The sequence below is a fragment of the Zootoca vivipara genome, chromosome 3 (genome assembly GCF_963506605.1).
Source record: "Zootoca vivipara chromosome 3, rZooViv1.1, whole genome shotgun sequence".
Classification (NCBI taxonomy): domain Eukaryota; kingdom Metazoa; phylum Chordata; class Lepidosauria; order Squamata; family Lacertidae; genus Zootoca; species Zootoca vivipara.
This window is the reverse complement of record NC_083278.1, coordinates 81,310,122-81,331,186: the sequence shown is the minus strand read 5'-3', so window position 1 is coordinate 81,331,186 and position 21,065 is coordinate 81,310,122. Positions and strand designations below refer to the sequence as shown.

Genomic DNA, 21,065 nt, shown 5'->3' with positions numbered 1-21,065 from the left:
AAGTTTGGAGAGAGTAGACAGTGTCAGGCTTACCATGGGAAGTAAGCTTTTGTCCTGAGTGTGGTCGTCACACCACAGTTATTACATGGTTGTTGGCTCATAAGAACAGGAAGCATTCCCCAGTTCCCCAAAAAATACACAACGTGGCCACACACTCATGCACACTGCACACACACAACACCACAAACGCATCTGCCACTCGTGCGTACACCACATTTCTCCCTCTTGGGGAGACAACACAATATTCATCCTGCCTTTCCTTCCTCACCTCTTTCACAGAGGCCACACATCCGTGCATCTGACCCACACGCACAGACCCCATGTACTCTCCCTAGTGCACATTTCCCTCTTGCATGCACAAAGGGGGTGGCAGGAATAGTTAAACACTAGACAGGTGGAACAGGCTGTCTCACCTATGTTTTGCCTCCTAGATTTTAAGAATGCTAGACATTTGATGGCTTCCACGGGAGGTCAAAAAGCTCCTTACAAATAGGAATGGGGCTTCTCACCTGGCTGCCTGTTTCTTGGTTGTAGCAAGTAGAACAGCTACCTTAGCAGTGGGAGGGAAATGGAAGGTGGTGGTTCTGCCCCTTCAGATGTATTGATTGCAAGGAATATTTGATCCTAGATGCTATTATAGGTCAAGGAGTATAAATGTTAGGTTTCCCTGCAAAAACATTCATAGCCAAGTTGCTAATTCTCATGGATGTAGAAAACGTCTTGAGCAAGTGTTGGCAAGTGTTTTTAAACTGCTTTAAAAATGAGAGGAGATTGGGTTTTCATTCTATTGTATGTGTATCTAGAAATCAGGTTTTAGCTTTGTACTTGTTCCTCTTCCCTGACCTTGGGACTCAGTTTCAGTTTCCTTATATGGTATTCTCCTTTGCCTTTTGCCACCAAAGTATTTAACCAAAAAGGACACCCTAAATTCACCATAAACCTGAATTTTGTAAACATACAAAGATATGGAAACAAGTAAATACATGCAATTTTACTCAGTATGTGTATTTTATACTTTGATTGGAAGGTCAACTGCATTTAATTGCTTTGCATAGCTTAGTAAAGATAAAAGTAAAGGTACCCCTGACCATTAGGTCCAGTCGCGGACGACTCTGGGGTTGCGCGCTCATCTCACTTTACTGGCCAAGGGAGCTGGCATTTGTCCGCAAACAGCTTCCGGGTCATGTGGCATAGCTTATTAGCAGTACATTAAGTCTTATTTATGTGTAAGGTATAGATTACTTGTAAACCGTAACCCATTAGCATTAGGTGTGAAGCTTGGAAATCAATAGACTTAACACAGAGTAAGTAAGATTGTGGGCACAGAATTCTGGAGCCCAGTGTACCTCTGACTTGGCAAAAATTCCAAAAATGTCACAGTATACTGGCATCACAATGGTCAATCAAGTTGTCAAGATTTTTATGACCACTAGGTGTTGCTCCTGATCCACAAGTAAAAAAAAAAGCAAAACAAAGAAAGGTGGTTCTCGATGCCTACTAATAGATTGAAGTGGCTTGTGTTCCATGTCCTAGAAAATGATGCATCCTTGTCTCCACGTGGTGTTAAATTACTGCATGTCTTTGCAGATGGGGTTTGGTCTCCGAAAGCATTGGGTTTTTAATGCACTCTTTTTATGCCATACCGCAAAAAGATAATGAAAGTACAGTGGTGCCTCGACTTATGAATTTAATCCATTCCGAAGGGACCTTCATAGGTCGAAAAATTCGTTAGTCGAAAAACGCCATTGGAAATGCGATTTCCCATAGGAATGCATTGGAAACGGAAAAATTCGTAAGTCGAAGTCGAGACATTCGTAAGCGCGCAGCCATTAGCCCCATTTGTAAGTTGAAAAATTTGGTTGTTGAGTCGTTTGTAAGTTGAGGTACCACTGTAATAAAAGGGCTCAGTGTGAGTATAAATATTGCTGATTCAGTGCAAGGAACTAGGGTGAGATTTTCAAGTAGCTTGGTATCTCTGAATTTCTTGTTACTGTTTGCTGGGATACAGCAGTGCTTAGGATAGGCTGTGAGACTAGTTTTCAGAGATCTTTGAATAAGTTACACATACCCATGAAAATGCAAAAGAACTGTTATAGAACGTGAAATGTGCAGTAGTGCCATTCAATTTTCCACGTTAATTGAACAATGAGTTAACACCAGTGAACATAATTGTGCTTGAATAAAATGCTTCTTGCTCCTTAGTAGCATGAGATTCGATCCGGAACAAAATTGCCTGTCTTAAGAGTGCCTGTCTGAAGTGGCTATGGAATTGGGATGGATGTGTAGGTACCAGACTCAAATGGGGACTTTCTCAAGTTACCTCTGGCTCCTTATCAATAACTTGCTTTGTTGTCAACAGACGCAGACTGGAATTATGTGGGCAAGGCCAAATAGGCTGGTCATTCTCCTTCCTGGTGATTATCTGTGGTTAGCCCTGTTTGCATGTTGCTGGCTATCATTTCCAGCTGGGAAATGATTGTACAAGAGAAAGAGGCTGACCAGCAGATGGGAAAATATTTATGTGAGTGGCTGTCATCATATGGTTCCAGGATACATCTAACTGACATACGGGAAGCTGCCTTGTACTGAGTCACAGCACTGATCCATCTAGTTCAGCATTCTCCATGTTGATTGGCAGTGCCTCTCCAGGTTTTCAGGCATTTTGGTTCTGACAGAATTTGTGTAATACTGCCACTTATTTTTGTAGTCTCAATAGTTCAGGGAAACCCTCGGCACAAGGTCCTGTATGCATCATTTATCAAACGCTATTGTTGCTGGTGCATCCTTGGACAGTTCCAAAAATCCGTCAGGAACTGTTTAACCAGTTAAGTAAGGTAACTGTTGACTAGAGGGGATGCCTATTCTCTAGCATAGCATAAATATAAATACTACAGAATTCATTTATATATGCATCTAGCTTTCTCTGGCTTTTAGTAGTGTAGTAACACGGAAGAGACCTCTAACCCAACGATCTTTGTGCAAGATAGATTGCCGGTAAATTGCGGAATAAAACATTCTGACACAGTGTTATGGGGACAGGGATTTTTCCTCATTTTCTAGCCAGGAAAGCTTAGCTCAGGCAGGCAATAGCTTACCCATGTAATTTGGTTTCATAAATGATTTCTGCATAAGGACACACTACTTCGGTATATTCTTGAGTTGCATTAAACATTCTGTACTACCCAAATATCCTGGTTAGCACAACACCAACTTTTGTTGTTGTTGTTTAGTCATTTAGTCGTGTCTGACTCTTCGTGACCCCATGGACCATAGCACGCCAGGCACTCCTGTCTTCCTCAGTTTGGTCAAACTCATGTTCGTAGCTTCGAGAACACTGTCCAACCATCTCATCCTCTGTCGTCCGCTTCTCCTTGTGCCCTCAATCTTTCCCAAGGAGTCTTCTCTTCTCATGAGGTGGCCAAAGTATTGGAGCCTCAGCTTCAGGATCTGTCCTTCCAGTGAGCACTCAGGGCTGATTTCCTTCAGAATGGATAGGTTTGATCTTCTTGCAGTTCATGGGACTCTCAAGAATCTCCTCCAGGACCATAATTCAAAAGCAACAATTCAACTACATGCCCTCTTAAACAACCCAGCAGTAAAATCAGCAGCAACCAGACCCCTGACAACCTTTGAAAACCTCGCTCTGAAAATCACTCTGAAAATCATCTACAGGTGGTACCTAACACCGCAAAAACTAGCGATAATACACTCAGGAACCTCATCAAAATGCTGGGGAGGGTACACCTCAACAGGCACATATTTCCACATGTGATGAGAGTGCCCCAAAATCCAACTATTCTGGACAACAACCATAAGAGAAATAGGTAAAATAACCCAACAAACATTAGAATTTACCCCAGAATTGGCCTTGCTAAACATCTTCCAGGACAATAATGCCCACCTGCATCACAAAGAACTCATAACCCACTTACTCTCAGCAACCAGAAGCACCATAACCAGACACTGGAAAGACCTGTCAGGAGTAAGCATGGACCAATGGTACCAAATAGTATGGGAAATAGCCTTACTCAAAAAATTAACCAATAAGTTGAAACTGACACGGGGATAAATAGAAGACGGCTTCACCCCGGTATGGTTCCCCTTTATCACATACACAGCCCAACAAGACAATAACAAAAACCCACCAACAGCATACGAATCAATATGGTTAACCTGACCCAAAACACTCACCCACCCCACTCACACACAAAACAAAGACCACCACAAAGGAACAACCATATCCTAGGCCAACCCCAACATCTCTCACCATCAAAGGAACACAAGTGAACAGCAGAGAACCTACACAAGCGACGCTGACAACCCCCCCCCCACTTATTAAGCTAAATAGAAACATTGTCACCCCACCCCCTACCCCACCTACTTTCCTTCTCCTCTCCTCACCAATGTCTCAACAAATGAAACTGATTTGTAAAAATGCTAAGAGAGACATTGCACATATCTTTGTAAACCAAGAAAACCCTTAATAATAATAACATTCTGTACTACATTTTATGAAATCAAGTGTTTTATTTAGGTAACTTCTAGTGTGCTGAAAAGAGTAAAAACAAAACACCAGTAACCATTAACCTAAAATGTGTACTACCTGATCCTTCAGCATAAGGCATAGCACTTGAAAGGTCTTTCTCTCTCTCTCTCTCCAGTTCCTTCAATGACTCATCATAGCACCTGAATTCCATAAGCCTTTCCACACCTGGTATATGTTGATGGTGACATCCTCCAGTGAACTATTGCTGGGAGACTGTGTAGCACACACAGCAGTAGTTTGTTACAAATTTAATGGGGGGAAATGTAAACCTCTTCCAAACTTTGTTGGTGGGGGGGGGGGGGACAAAACAAAACACTGGCAAAATCTGGAAATGAAATGACTGTGCAGAGGTACTCTTTGTGATGAGAGAATCTCTAGGCTGTGCAAGTCTTCAAGTGCCACCCATTTATGACGTAGCTGTCTAGTGCCAGACAAAGAATGCAGTCTCAAACAACAGAATAGGGGAAAGCACATGGTCCATATCAGAACGTGTGACATTAACATATACCAAAATAATAACATGTGCCAGGCAGGTTTACACAACTGTGATTGATGCAGATGCCAAGGTGTCCTTGGTAGTGAAATAGTCTGGAACCACAGTTGCCCAAGAAATAGAAACAAATACTGTAATGACACGCTGGAGCTATAACACTCCTTTGTTTTCTGTCTGTGCAAGACTGATCAAACTACTTAACATATGTGAACAAAAATAAATACGGTAACTCTGTCATTAAATTTCTTTCACAGGTGATTTTGAAAAAAAAACCCAAACTGCTGAATTTGACAATGGAATGATGTTCAACCAAATCTGGCAATTTATGGAATATCACATTGTGCTTCCTTGAACTATCTTCACCTTTGCAGCAGCAGCAGCAGCAGCTCAACTATCCTGTAACAAACAAAAATGACATTATATATATATTAGATCTTAATATTCTGGTTAGATATTCTAAGGACCAAGTTATATAACCAGCAGGGTTACATAGCTGGACCATACTGCTTAATGTAAGGAGAGATGGATCAGGCCAAGGGCCCATCTAGTCCAGCATCCTATTCTCACAGTGTTCAACCAGACACCTATGGGATGTGCAACAGCACCTCCCGCTTGAAACCCCCATCTAGCATTCAGAAGCAGATGGCCTCCAATAGCAGACACAGCACATAATAGTCTTTTCACGCATGAATTTGTCTAAACCCTGTTAAAAGCCATCCAAGGTGATGGCCATCACTTCATCTTGTGGTAGTCAATTCCATAGCTATATGTGGTGCAAAGAGGTCCATATTTTAACCCACCGGTATGTTTCAGGGTTTGCAGGTGATTAATGGATTTAGTTTATTTATATGACATTTCCCCCCAATGAGCTGTGCCCAAGGTAACATATGCTGGATTACAAATTAATCATGCGACCTGATGTTAAAAAGTAATAGCAAAAATCCATCCCCAACTCTGGGGAGCGAAATAACCTAGGCCAGGCACTCCCAAACTTCGGCCCTCCAGATGTTTTGGACTACAATTCCCATCTTCCCCGACCACTGGTCCTGTTAGCTAGGGATCATGGGAGTTGTAGGCCAAAACATCTAGAGGGCCGCAGTTTGGGGGTGCCTGATCTAGGCTCATACAATGCTATGAGCAGAAACGATTTTTATATATAAAGTGAGCATGCAGTCTGAACCAGCAAAAGCTGCACCATGTGACTTTAGGTTGTACAAATTAACTCTTAAGCTAGTATTCCAATTGCCATGCTTTAATTTGATATATTGTATTTAAGAAAATTCTTAGGCACGACTTGAATTATAGCACTTCAGGGAAAACACAGAAACCTTTAAACATTTAATGACCTCCTATAACCCACCTCCATTTCCTGTCTTTCTAGGAGCATTTCTGTTCCATTGTGGTCCAACACATGTGCTGTAGTTCCTACTGCGGTGTCCATATTGGCCTGATTGTTCGATTTTTCATTCTCCCACTTTGCAAAGCCTTTATTCTTTCCCGACTTCCCATGGAGTTTGGACTTCATTTTGGGGAAGGTATGTGGTCCTGAATCTCCCCAACCAGACTCATGCCACAGTGGCTCTGTCTGGGTTGCTTGGCTGGTGGTTACCCGCTGTAGATGGACCGAAATCTTTCGAGAATTGCCAGTGACGAGTGTGATTGCTCTGCTATCTAGATCCTGATTTTGTGGAGTTACACTAGGAAAGTTAAATACTTCGCCTTGCACTACAAAGGGGAAGAAAGAAGTAGAGATTAATTTTACTAATAACACTGTCTCCTTCAAACCTTCGCCTTTTTCTAGCAGGGGTGGGGAACCCATGGCCTTCCAGCTGTTCTCCACCAGCCCCAGCCAGAATGGCAAATGATTCCATGTAGACCACAAGGTTAACTTGAGTCAACAGTGTGATGCAGCAGCAAAAAAAACCCTCATGCTATTCTAGGCTGCATCAACAGAAATATAGGGTCCTGATCAAGGGCAGCCCTTTAAGAAGGATACTGAACATGTGCAGAAGACGGCAACCAATATTATCAAAGGTCTGGAGAACGAGCCTTATGAGGAACAATTGAGGGAGTTATGTATGTTTAGCATGATAATAGAGGAGACTGAAAGGAGATATGATAGCAGTCTTAAAATATCTAAAGGGCCGTGACATGGAAGATGCAGCAAGTTTGTTTTCTCCTGCTCCAGAGTATAGGACTCGAAGCAATGCATTCAAGTTACAAGAACGGAGATTCCAACTAACATTCAGAAGCACTTCTGATGGTAAGGAGCACTCTCCCTTCCTGTGGTTTCTAGCAACTGATATTCAGAATCACTGCTGCCTCCCACTGTGGAGGCAGAGCATAGCCATTATGGCTAGTAACCATCAATGGTCCACTCCTCCATGAATTTGTCTAATCTTCTTTTAAAGTCATCCAGTTGGTGGCCATTGCTGCTTCTTGTGGGAGGGAGTTCCATAGATTAGCTTAGTGCTGCCTAAAGAAGTACAGGCTGAGACCGTTTTAGGCACGTTCAATATGTGCATGTCCGCACACAAGCACATCGTACCGAACTCAGAAGTGACCTGACGTGAAAACGTCCCCAAATGGGCGGAACGGGGTGTCTGCAGGCTCTCTCAACACTGTTTCAAATACAGTATTCACAATTTCACTTCAAGGATTAGGGCAGTGCTGATCATGTGATTTGAGCAAGGTGTGTGGTTTCACAGGCAAAGGTCACTACTCTGGTATGGAGCCTCACATGCGGACACATGGAAGTGAGGTTTTGGGATCAGCTGTGCAAATTGGGCCACATACATCTCACTGGAGAGGATACTCCATCAATCTCACTTCAGGGCTATTTATTGTGGGAGAGAGGGTATTGAGGATATCCTTGTGAATAAAAGAAGCTCCTTGCTTTATCAAAGCAATGGCTACTGCATTCTTGAAAACTGGTGTGATAAATTGTTGCGCAACAAAGGAAACTGTTCAACAACCCATTGTTGTCTTCTCTTACCTGCTGGCAATGATGGACTATTAGGCAGAGAACCATGACTGCTACCCAGTGACATCCCTCTGGCAAACTTCCTGCAGGCTAGAACTAGCAGATCTCTGCATTGCTTATGACAGTTGGCACCACAATCTGGAATAAATTGCCAGGGAAAAGAAAATTGGTTCTGACAAACTACAGTTTCCAAAGAGATGCAAACAGCGACAAAAAAATTCAACTCTGTAAAAGCTTTCAAAAGTCTGTCTGAGGAATTTCTACGTAAGTGGCATGATGCGGGTGGAAGCCAAGCATGAAATGTCACACTAGAATAGAATCTAGGGCTGCATGCAAATTATTATTTCTGTGAAGCAATGAGAATGCTCTTTATCACTAGTATTAACTATGATTGGCACTGACAGGTACAAACATGACAGACATAAAAGGAAGGGGAAAGTTGTTGGAGAACCCTTTCCAAAGAATTTTGGGGGGGAAGCAGCTGATACGCTTCTAATTTGAAACTGGAAGGTTGCAGGCAGAAGAGAAAACCCTTCCTTCACTGTTTCTCCACTCCAAAAGTGGTGTTTCCTAATAAAACCTATTTGTCAGGCTTTTTGTAACATGCAGTTCCAGTCTTGGAAGTTAGTGATTACTTAATACGGTCACAAAAGGCCAACCCAGCATCCTTCCAATGTGCTAGAATTAGTTGCTTTTCATTGCACACACCATTACTGGAGATGTTACAACAGGGTACAAGGTCTAAGCACTTTGAAATGCCAGATTTTTCACTGCAGCTTAATTTCAGCTGGAACATGCCGTTAATTACAAACAAGCAAGAGCTGCAACAAAATGTGACAATGCATGTTTTATTGTGTGGGCCAGCAATACATGCCATTCACAGGTATACACTATTCCATCCCACACCCCACCCCAATTTTCTGTTTGGATTTCTTTCTTCCGACTGATATTTATCAGCTTGTGGCTACTGCAAATGGTCTGTCCTCGCTGGGCTGTTTCAGGGAGGTTTTTCTTCCCAAAACCTTGTTGTTTTTGAAGGCTTATTTTGTACATTTGCAAACTTCACAACTCCCCAAACATGCTTCCCTCTTGTTTCTCAGCTGCCTCTTATTGGCCACATAGGTTTTGGCATGCACTGTCTGAATTCACCAATAGCAAGTACAACAGTCAGTGGCACAGTGTCTGACAAGGTGAACAGCTTCTAAACCAGGCATCCCCAAACTTCGGCCCTCCAGATGTTTTGGACTACAATTCCCATCATCCCTGACCACTGGTCCTGTTAGCTAGGGATCATGGGAGTTGTAGGCCAAAACATCTGGAGGGCCGCAGTTTGGGGATGCCTGTTCTAAACGAAGCTGGGTGTTAAAATGAATTGAAGAGCTGAAGTACGAAAATAGTTTTTCAGCCTGCGAGTGATTATGGCTGCAGTGCTATGCCTACTTACCTTGGAGTAAGCACCACTGACCACAGTGGGACTTACTTCTCTGTAAATATGCATAGGACTGCACTGCACCTAACTCTCTAGATCAGGCATCCCCAAACTTTGGCCCTCCAGATGTTTTGGACTACAATTCCCATCATCCCTGAAAACTGGTCCTGTTAGCTAGGGATCATGGGAGTTGTAGGCCAAAACATCTGGAGGGCCGCAGTTTGGGGATGGCTGCTCTAGATCCATCTGAGGTCAAAAGTGCATTGTATGTGGCATTGCTCATTTGTCAGCAATTAAGAGATTCATTAGGTTACAAACTGGAGGGACTACCGGTATGTCTTGCAATCAGCAGCCACGAATTATTTACAGTACCTTTGCATTTGTATCCTTGCTTGATTATACCCCACAACTGCAATTAAAAGACAAAAGGTATAAAAAGGTATAAAAAAGAAAGCCGGAAAGAAAACAACCTCATTATGAAGGCAGGAACAAAAGGCTACAAAAGTGCAAACAGGAAATTACTGCTCTCAACACCCTTCCTGTTAGAAAGAGCTCTCCATTTGTCTGTGAGGCTCAAGGCAGCACACTGGCCCTCGCCATTTCCAGGACCAACAAGTGAAGCAGCAGGACCAACAAGTGAAGGAGAACTGACTCAACAGATTACCATAAGGACTCTGGGCTGGATACACAATCCTGTTTACTCTGCATCCGGCACACTCTCTCTGTGGTCTGGAAAGTGGTGTACACATAACAGTTGCTACAATTCATATCTTATAAAATACTGCATTTTGATGTGGTTTCCTCACCAAACCATTTTTGATTCAAATTGAGAAAAAGAATTACCTAGCTACGTTTTAAGCTGTTAACATATAGGTCACAGTTTATTTCTACATTTTTAATTCATTCAATTTTGGCATACAGTTGAACCTCCATTTATGTAACCCTCTGGTTATGTAAACTTTGGGGTGTGCGCGGCAAACCTGGAAGTATTTTACCGGGTTTCGCCACATGCGCATGCGCAGAAGCGGTCCTCAGGTTGCGGAAACCTCGGGACCCCGTCCACAACCGAAGGTACCACTGTATTGGGATTAAAAAATGTTGAGATTTTTTTTAAAAAAAACAGTCAAGTTGCAATTTTGTGCACCAAAATTGAATAACTTCCAGCCCACAGTCCAAATTAGGCCTCGCAAGCATCCCAATTTGTCCCATGAGGCCAAGTTTCTTCAAACCACACCCACCTGCCCTGCACCTGACATCATATGTGACATCAGGTGAGGGACAGGTGGAGATGCTATTGCCAATGCGTAACTGGGAGCCCTAAAGGGAGCCTTAAAGGGCATTGACAAGGGAGGCTTCCTGTCACAACCAATCAGCTGATTGACAGCAACAGCAAGCCAGCAGGAATCAGCTGCACTACTGAGTTTCTCATAGGAACTCAGTAGTGCAGCCAACCCGTGCAGAAAAGCAGGGCTTGAACTGAGTGCCTACCAGCAGACAGGCATTTGATTCAAGCTCACTGGGATCAGCCATGCTATTTGCAGTTGACCCCTGCAGAAAAGTGGAGCTTCAACTGAGTGCCCTATTAGCTAATGGGAGCTCAGTTCAAGCCCTGCTATTATGCGGGAGCCAACTGTAAATAGACACACTCAGCTCTCTGAAGGTCAGCTGATTGGTACCTCAAAGCACCAGGGGACTTGAAAGCACCTTATCACCTGATGTCACTGTAAGATCAGGTAAGTAGCAGGCAGGTGGTTCAGCCCACCTGACAAATTTGACCTATTTCATACAATTGCCAGATTTGATTCCCCACCTCTGCTCTTCACATTTGCCTGGGGACCGAGTCCCATGAGCTCGGTGGGACTTATTTCTAAGTAGGCATGTATGAGACAGACAGAGGAAGTGCTGTACTGTAGGTCAGAGTGCATAAATGCATGCCAAGTGCCCCAAGTTCAATTCCTGATATCTCCAGGGAGGACCTGAAATATTCCTGTCTGAAGCCCTGAGCTAGATGGGCTCATGTTCTGACTTAGTGGAAGGTAGTTTCCTATGTTCCTAGAACTGCACTGTAGGGCTCAATTTCAGACTCCAGTGCCTTCAGTTACAGGCATCCTTGCTTTTGATACCATTCTCATATGGTCTATTTTAGACGCTCCTACAAAACAAATGTGTGCACGGTTGATTTTTTTAATAACATTTATTCAAGCCTTTGAAACAGAGCAGGATAGTGTATTATAAAAAATGAAGAAACAAATACGTCTTAGCCAACAAGTACATTAGAACTGCACTAACCCATACTTACAAATCCAGCACAATGCTCACAGAAGGTTGGCTTAAGATAGGTCATCTCCTGAAAGTTATGTATAAAACCTGGTCCCATTTTACACTGTAGCTGTGATTTGGCCCTCAGAAAATAAGCCATCATTTCTCCTTTGCTGATAAGGCCATCCCTGTTTCAAAAGAAAAAGGGGAGGAGGGGAGGTGGAGAGATCTGTTAGTTCTAAACCACAGATCGGGTTGATTCCAACTCCCATTATCCCTGACTACTGGCCAGGTTGGCTAGGGCTTATGGGAGTTGGAGTCCAATGACGTTTGGAGGGCACCTCATTGGCAACCTCTACAACAGATAAGCAGAGCACCCTGTACCTTCTCCACGGGCATAGTCTCTCTTGTTTTAGAAAACGTTGATATTGAACAACAGAACTTTTCACATGCAATCCTCATAGCCACTGACCAATGAATCATCAGTTCCATGCAACTTATGTATGATGCAAAGTTTCATGAAATAATCAGAGGGTTATATCCAATGCTGCCTAAGTACTTTCACGAGCACAATGGGACTTTCGCTTCCCTCCTGCAGTCTCTCAATCTACTCCACAGGGTTCCCAAATTCTTGCCGGGGGTGAAAAAGGAGGGGAAAGCCCACTTGTATGAGTGGAAATCTGTTCCACTTGGAATGGCAGGGTAGGATACAACCCACGTTTAATAACAGGCATTCTGCAAGTATCATTATAGTATTACTCATCCTTTTTCCTTTCTATTTATGATAAATTCTACCTATGTGGCCACAATCCCTTAAGCACTTCTGATTCACCTATGTGCATCAGAACCTGAGTTTGGACCCTGAACTAAACAGCTTACACTGTGTGGTCACTCTCGCATGTAAAATGGGAATATTAATCACTTGTTCCATGGGCTGTTTAGATTATGAGTGAGAGAAGGAAATGCCAACACCCACCTGGTCATTCTGGATACGGCTGGGTATAAATTAAAACAAATTTAAGTAATTTCTGTTTGTTTCTTGACACTTCTAAATTAAGGCTTCCATTCTATGCACACTTATTTGATAGTAATCTCCACTGAACACGGTAGGGAGCTACCTCTGTGTAAACTTGCAGAAGGTTGCACTGCAAAACCACAACAGGAGCAAGACCACTTACTGATCTTTGTCTAATACGCAGAACGAATCCAGAAAAGGGAAATTAGCTGCAATGCTTTCAAAGTCTTCTTGAGAGATGTAGCCATCATGGTCGTGGTCATAGTTCCTAAAAACAGACTGAAAAATGCAAGAAAATTATACAGTGGGAAGTAAGGGGCAATAGATTATGACAACACAATTTCCCTTAAAATCAAAGCTAAGTATAATGATTACAACCATTAAATGAAGAACATTACCGAAGGTCAGGTACTATATGCCCAATATCTTAAAGCAAAAACCAGCTTCTAACAACTGATTCATATCAAGAACTGATATGGCTGTATCATACTGAAAGATGATTCAACTAACCACTAAATGAAAACACACCTCCCCCCTTCCCCAGTATATACTCTCCTGTGCACTTCATTCATCAATCTAAGGTCCTACTCTGGGTGTCCTCGCTGACTTAAGTTTAGCAGGCGTCTACCAGGAGCAGGGCCTTATCAGAGGTGACACCAACTCTGTGGCATTCTGTGTGATCGAGGATGAAAGAGAAACCTTCACATTTACTCAGAGGTCATTTGGACCTGATCCCTGGATCCTATTGGTGCGGACTCTGTAGGTCAGCTGCGGAGTAAGTGAACTTCAGCTTAAAGGCCCACCAACAGAAAGGTAAATACATTTATATATTCATTATGGATCTTAAATACTGTGCTTTCCAACCCCACAGGCTGGTTGGGGGTTGTTAATGCTGGGGGTTTGTAATAAAGGAGCTGCAGTTCATATATGCTGCCAGGGATACTGCTAGATCCTTAAAGAATTTGGGGCCCAGGTCCAGATTTGCAAAAAAATGCACATGCCAATTTATATGTATAGATGCTTCTGGGCAAATTAAGAGGTCAGGGGCTGGGATCTCACCTAGAGCACCAAGCCACCCTATAAGGTAGGGAGCCTGTGGTCCTCTGGTAGGTGTTGGATCCAATTCCCAGCAGCCCCAGAAAGCATGACCAAAGGCTAGCGATGATGGAGTTGTAGTTTAACTACATCGGAAGGACCACAGGTTCATCACCCCTGTGAGAGGTAAAAACAAAAACAAAAACAAAAATACTTAAGCTTCTAGATTTGGGGAAAGGGGAGGAGATCTGGATCTCAGCACAGAAGTCCTGGAACTCCTTCCTGCCAACAATGCTTCTGGCCAGCTGCCTAGAAGTTTAACCAGAGGGCACCTTGGCACCTCAGTACAGATGGAATTACCACCTGAAATTGACTCCTCTTTGACAATGTTTGTAGCCAATTAGACCCCCTGTAGAGTGATAATTACAGGGTGCTTTGGTTCTCACTCCTACAATGTGCTTTAGGCACGATTTCCCACATGAATTTAGATTCTGTCTAAGAAGAACTTTATGTTTATCGTGCACACCATCACATATGATGAGCTTGCACACACATCTGTTTTGTCATGAGTGCATATGATGGGAAGATATAATTGTATAGTAGTGGCAGCATCTATAGGCTGAAGGCATATGATGCAGTTCTGTCAGTATATGGGATGTGGTATGTGTCACACCCACATACACTGCCTGCAAAAGCAGTATACATTGCCTCTGATTTATGGCGAGAGAGGAGTAGATACCACATGCGCTGAAGTGAACCTATGCGCAACAGCACATGCCCATGGTTTCTATATGGCTTTCTACCTATGTAGCATATTCTTGCTTTTGAAGCAGCCCTAAAGAACATGCACATCCCATGACCTACCTGTTTCTCATATTTTAAGACATACCCATAAAATAAGACATAGCAGGGTTTTTAAGCATCCAAGGAATATAAGCCATGCCCCGAAAATAAGACATAGTGATAGGCGCAGCAGCAATGCCGGCCGCGGCAGGAGGAGGAGGAAAAAAATAAGACATCCCTTGAAAATCAGCCATAGTGTGTTTTTTTGAGGAAAGAATAAATATAAGACATGTCTTATAATATGAGAAACACGGTATTTGCCAGTCATAACTCATACCACTGGAATTGAATGGTTTTCAAATATAACAGGAAATAAGTTTTTCTACTTGTAAAACTTGTGAAGCTGTGCTACGTTTTAAGCCTGCACTAGCACATTCACATAGCTATACAATCCTATGCATGTTGAGGGACTGCTTCACTAATCCTTCACTGACGCCAGGAGTGGGGAACCTTTGGCCCTCTAGGTGCTGCTCAACTACAACTCTCATCAGCCCTAGTAAGCCTCGCCAGGGCGCCAGGGATGACAGGAGTTGTAGTTCAGCAACATCTAGAGCAGGCATGTCAAACATGTGGCCCTCCAGATGTTTTGGACTACAATTCCCATCTTCCCCAACCACTGGTCCTGCTAGCTAGGGATCATGGGAGTTGTAGGCCAAAACATCTGGAGGGCCGCATGTTTGACATGCCTGATCTAGAGGGCCAAAGGTTTCCCGCACCTGACTGACACCCATGTATTTCATGAACAGCCACGTAAGTCAATCTGAACACTCTCTCAAATACTTACATCAACTAGTTTTTGGATGTGTTTGTTAATAAGGTTCGGGTCAGGTTTCGGGATGACTCCGGACGCCCATTCAAGTGGCACCACTGTCTTGTTAGGGGTTGTTGGAGAGGTAGGCTGCTAAAAAATAAAATAAAAAAGCATTTTTAGGACTCGCTGTGAATGAAGTTAAGGGTGACTTCTTAAAGCATGCGCAGCTTGCTGCAGAGTGAGTCCAAAGTTGCGTTTCAACCTTCACATGAGATATAGGCTAAAAGTTCTTAACCCCTTAGAGTAGTGCGATACCTAAGCTCTGTGAAATAGATCAAGTGAAGATAATACAGTATTGCACCAGAAGGAATGGCTGCAGTGAAGGTACAACATCACACTAATATGATTGTTCCATCAGCACAAGTGTTTCTGCTTGCCTGATCTCCCCACCCCCACCGCGTGTGCTCTCCTGGGTCCCCCCTCCAACTGGCAATGGGGGCAGGGGGGAGGAGAGGCGGGAAAGCCTCTGCTGCACTACAGAAACCGCTTGGTTGAATCCCGCCCCGTGTCTGTTTTTTAACAATGTGACTCTGTTTCCTTCTCTTTCCAATTCCTTTGCATATTACTACAATGGAAGAATGAAACGGCAACAAGCAGTGACCTTCAACAATGCCATCACTGTCCTGGGTGCCTGGTAATCAATGAATAATCAGTGACATTCTACTCTAGAGTGTTAGGGACAGGTGAATATGCAACCAATAAATAAAAAGTATCAACAATCAAAAATGGAAAAACTTCTGAAGCAGGACTTCTGAAGCAGGAATGTGTTTCTGAAGCAGGAAGCACATTTCATTTTTCAATTGCGTATGCAGCAATGCAATTTCACTTCCAACATTTCCCCTTCCCCAATTTCTCAAACAAAAGTAAGGTAAGGTCACTTCAGAGCATTTTGCATTCCCTCCCATCCTGCTGTGAATATTAATAATGGGGGGGGTGGAGTAGTGCTGGATCTTCCTGACAGATAAGCACTTCTTAAATAAAGAAGAGGGTAAATATTACTAAAAAAACCAAGTATATTACAAAGTTATAACACAGTGGAATTCCTTTTACTCCTAAACCGGAAAAAGTTACATACTGATTTTGAAGTCCTTGGCTCGAGCACCAGTGAGAGCTTATAAATATCATCTTCTGTGTGGTAGAGATCCAGGGAAAGCTAAGAGTCAAACCAGAATAAATAATAATAATAATATAATAATAAAGCATTATTTTAATAATTGGGGTGGAACTAAGGAAGTGTAACAAAGTAAGAGTAACGTAACTCCAACAGCTTCAGAAGATTACAATTTTTCAACAGACACAGTTGTGGGGGAAGGGCCTGGGCAATGGCGGAGGAAGCCTCTCTGGCACGCGGGGCAGGGTGCCAAGAGGCATGACAAACCACCCACAGGGGCGGGGCGAATTACCCAGCTGCGCGTGCACCCTTGGCTGCCCTACAGCTGGGGGGGGGGAGGCAGTGGGCGGACAGCGTGAAACCTGTGGACACCCGAGATGTGTGGCTCGAGTGTGGTGCAGGCCCCGCGGTGAGTGCCTCCCACCATTTTGTCACCCCCCCTCAGGGCGACACCCGGGGTAGGCTGCACCCTCCGCACCTCCCTTCCTACGCCCCTGGGACTGGGGTGCTTGATCCTTTCCCCATGATCTTTCTGCTGCAAAGTGTATGTCTGCAACTGCAAACATGAGAAGAAACAGAGGCTGTTTTGTACAGAAACTGCACTGAATGCCACAGTTTTTGGTGGAGATAACACCAAGGTTGCTATGTCCTGAACATAGTCCAAGTCGGGCTACTTTTCTTCCTGCTTGCTTTTTGCCCCAATGCAAAAGTTTACGTTTGCAAACAAATCTCAATTCTCATAAACAGTGCTTTTTTCCTTAATTTTTTTTAGGGGCACTCTCATTTTCCTGCTCATATTGAAATACTGCCCCTCAATGAGGCCAAACTTAGACTCACAAAATTTTTAGGGGTATGCATACCCCTGCGTCCCCCCAGAAAAAAGCACTGTTCATAAACAATCACGACACAGAACAGAAACTGACCAACACATCTGCTTCAGCATCAGGTAATATTCAAAGCATAAAATCATGATGATCATATCGAAAGGAGGGTGGGGATCTGCTATCTTTGACAGTTGTGTAGCAGAAGGAATTTTGGTGGGACAGATTGACAAGGGAGGGGTGCAAAGGGCTGCACCTGCAGAAATTCCCTCTTCCACACAACTGTTAAAAGTCAGAAGATTCGGGTCTCCCTTTCACTGACCACAGGGCCATTCCTCAAAATGAACTGTGCAATAAGAACACGAGAGCTGTGTAGGCTGGATCATAACATGGCACTGCCTTTGGGTCTGATCCAGAACCTCCAGCTATAGCAGAATGCTGCCGCTAGACTATTGATGGGGATAGACTAACAGGAACACATGACACCCACCTGCTACTAGGTCAGGTTCAAGGTTCTTGTACAGAGCCCTGAATAACTTAGGTCAAGATACCCCTTGAATGAATTTACTCTATTCGGTCACAGACCAGCATAAGCAAAACATTTAAATAAATAGCATAACAATATGAATCTAAGCAAATAATTATTAAATAAATGGGAGCAAAAACCAAACGTAGATTAAAACATATTAATAGATTAAAGATTAGATTAAAACATATACATAAAATACTTGATTAAGCAAGTTATGCTTTCAGTTCTGTGGTCCCAACTCTGTCAAGCACTTTTCCTGAGTTCCAGGTGCCTGGTTAACATTGTTTTATTTCAGGAGGACTTTGCATCATGAATGCTTTTCTGATGTTTTAAAATGTTCTATGTTCTTTGTTTAAACCCCTGAAGTTTTAAATTTTTGAGGTTTCATTTATATTTTCATCATTGTAAGCTGCGAATGAGTCCTAGATGTTGAAAAGGGGGAGGTATCTGTAAAAAATAAATACAGTATCTGCCTTCACCAGTCTGGTGTCCTCTAGATCAGTGTTTCCCAACCTTGTGCCTCCAGATGTTTTGTGACTACAATTCCCATCATTCCTGACCACTGGTCTTGCTAGCTAGGGATGATGGGAGTTGTAGTCCAAAAACATCTGGAGGCACAAGGTTGGGAAACACTGCTCTAGATGTTTTGAGATACAATGTCTCTTCAGCCCCAACCAGCAAGGAAAGAAAGCACCCTTTATCTTTTCTGCCCTCAGCTGAATATCTTGGATCAGCCCTAAAGCTGATCATGTGACTCCTGGGGCTATTGCTGTGCTGCATAAATTGCATTTCCCCCTCTTTTGCTCACCGTGGTTTTTCTTCGCATTAGATAAAAACAAATAATTGAGCCAATCTTCAAAGCTGCCTTTGTTGGAAAAGGAGAGGGAGGCTGGCTTTCCAGCTTCCAGAGCAGCCTCTCTGAGCACTGTTCTAGCAAGGCTACCACACAAAAAGGTACCACTAATCAGAAAATGGGTAGGAAGAAGGGGCAGGTCACTGAATTTTGCAATAGGGAAGCTGAGCACACAATGGCCTGAGTACTACATGATTTTGTGGGTCTGGTATTTCCACCTATTGTCATTCTGTGGAGAAGTGCGTCCCTTTTCTAGCTGATGTTCTAGCACCTCCAACATGCCCTACTCCAGGCATAGGCAACCTTGGCTCTCCAGATGTTTTGGAACTACAACTCCCATGATCCCTAGTTAACAGGGCCAGTGGTCAGAGATCATGGGAATTGTAGTTCCAAAACATCTGGAGAGCCAAGGTTGCCTATGCCTGCCCTACTCTGTCCTTTCTACAGATTTTATAACCAGGGATAGCCATTTCCAACTAATTGTCTTTGTTCTCCTAAGACCTATTTCTCATTATTATCTACAGTACTGTGAGTCCACCTGAAACCTAGAGCTTTGGGTTTAATCTTGTTAACCTCTTCCCTTCCCCTTTTTAAATTTGATGTTTTCAAATTTTATATTTAAAAGTGACTTCTCTGAGTTAGTTTCAGTCTGATTAAAAAGAACGCATTCACCACAGTTTTAGCAGACTGTAAAAACATCTGGGACTTTCCAGATATTTGCATAGTTTCAGAGTTGGTTAGTTAAGAGGTACAGACCACAGCATACAAACTATTGTTCTGTGCTTCAGTGTACCTCCACTTCCTACACTAATTATAACTGTTAATTCATTTATTGGCTGTATAGCGCACAGCCTAAGCAAAACAATATGGGGCCCTGCCTCAAGCTGCTTTCAATCACACGTTTGACAGCGGCGATGGAACAAGGGAAGGGGAAGGGTAGAAAGTGCTAGGAGAACAAGAGATGAATGTGAGAAAGAAAACATATTTACATCTTTGTTTCTGATTTAGGGCCAAAGGACAACAGCCTTAAAGCCACTTATTCTAAATAATACTGTTCTGAGTTTGGGGTGGGGAGTAGGCAGCAAGCCAAGACCCTTCTAATTTCTGGATATGGCAAGTGTTGAAATCTAAGCAAGGATTCAAATTCCTGGAATAGCCAGGCTAGCTTCCTGGTTTGATAATGGGTCTTGAAATATGGGTCATGAAGGCAGAAAAGGGAAATATGCTAATCCTAAAGTTCCAAGTCAGATCCATTTCAGATTACAGGTAGGTAGCCGTGTTGGTCTGGATCGAAGTAAAATAAAAAAATTCCTTCAGTAGCACCTTAAAGACCAACTAAGTTTTTATTTTGGTATGAGCTTTCGTGTGCATGCACACTTCTTCAGATACAGTGAAGAGTGCTTTCATTTCAAAGGTGGTTGAATAAAGATCCCACTGCACAACCCTGATTCCCTGAAGTGTTTCTTTGAATCCCAGGCTATGTATTTAAACACTGTAAGTTTTGAAGTAGCCCACATTGATCTGAACCCACAGCCCCACTAGACACAGGGATGGAAGCCTGCATGTTGTACCAGCTGCAGTGGACATTAATTCTGCAATGCTGCCACAATGCTAAAACTGATTAGTTTTGATTATAGGAAAGAAGGCGACAGTTTTGTAATGAGTCTTTGAAAGAATGGCCTTGAGTGTCTTCTATTATTATTATTATTATTATTATTATTATTATTATTATTATTATTATTATTGCAGTCCTGAAAATGTAAACAATAACTGCACCAAATTATCAGCGCAGGAATCCTCCAGGGAAGCTTCTCTGTATTTTGCTACAGGAGACACGAGGTTCGCTCTCACTAATGCTTTAGCAAAGCTGAAAGAAGCCCATTTTGCACTTCAGCTCCTTATACAGATTGAATTATATAAAATTCAGCAAAGTGCACGTCAACACCCACAGCTGCTGCCAATGTTCAGACTGCTGCAGTGACGTGAACTGCATGCAATCTTCCTGCAGCCCACTTTTCCCTTCGGCCGCCTTAATTTTGCTGCAGCCGTATCTATCAGGGCGGGGAAAAGTTTCAATGTATTTATTTGAGCAAAGAATAGAGAGAATGGAAGAATTCCAAATATCCAGATATAAAACTGGATCAAGGATCCCAGTGGAAACAAGAGTGTAAAACACAGCGCTCCTTGTAATCTGAATCGACCCCATTTGGGCAAGCTGCAGAAGGCTGCTTCTGAACTGTTGTTTATAATGTACTGTAATGTGAGAGCAGAGGTGGAAATGTTACAAAGATGATAATCTGTTCTTTTGATGGCAACTGACATTCAGATGCTGAACAT

General features: G+C 43.0%; 1 protein-coding gene across 6 annotated transcripts in view; it reads right to left on the bottom strand.

Moving 5' to 3' along the window:
* Positions 1-4,396: 4,396 nt before the first annotated feature.
* RASGRP3 (RAS guanyl releasing protein 3) overlaps positions 4,397-21,065 on the bottom strand; it is a 54,796-nt gene continuing 38,127 nt past the window's right edge. For all 6 annotated transcript variants that reach the window (XM_035108236.2, XM_060272906.1, XM_060272907.1 and 3 more), the window contains 8 exons: positions 16,490-16,567; positions 15,388-15,504; positions 12,889-13,004; positions 11,751-11,898; positions 9,824-9,860; positions 8,035-8,160; positions 6,400-6,764; positions 4,397-5,435 (listed from right to left, as the gene is read on the bottom strand). In XM_035108236.2, coding sequence (XP_034964127.1) covers positions 5,427-5,435; positions 6,400-6,764; positions 8,035-8,160; positions 9,824-9,860; positions 11,751-11,898; positions 12,889-13,004; positions 15,388-15,504; positions 16,490-16,567 — 996 coding nt within the window. In that variant the 3' untranslated portion in view covers positions 4,397-5,426. The remainder of the gene's footprint in view (positions 5,436-6,399; positions 6,765-8,034; positions 8,161-9,823; positions 9,861-11,750; positions 11,899-12,888; positions 13,005-15,387; positions 15,505-16,489; positions 16,568-21,065) is intronic.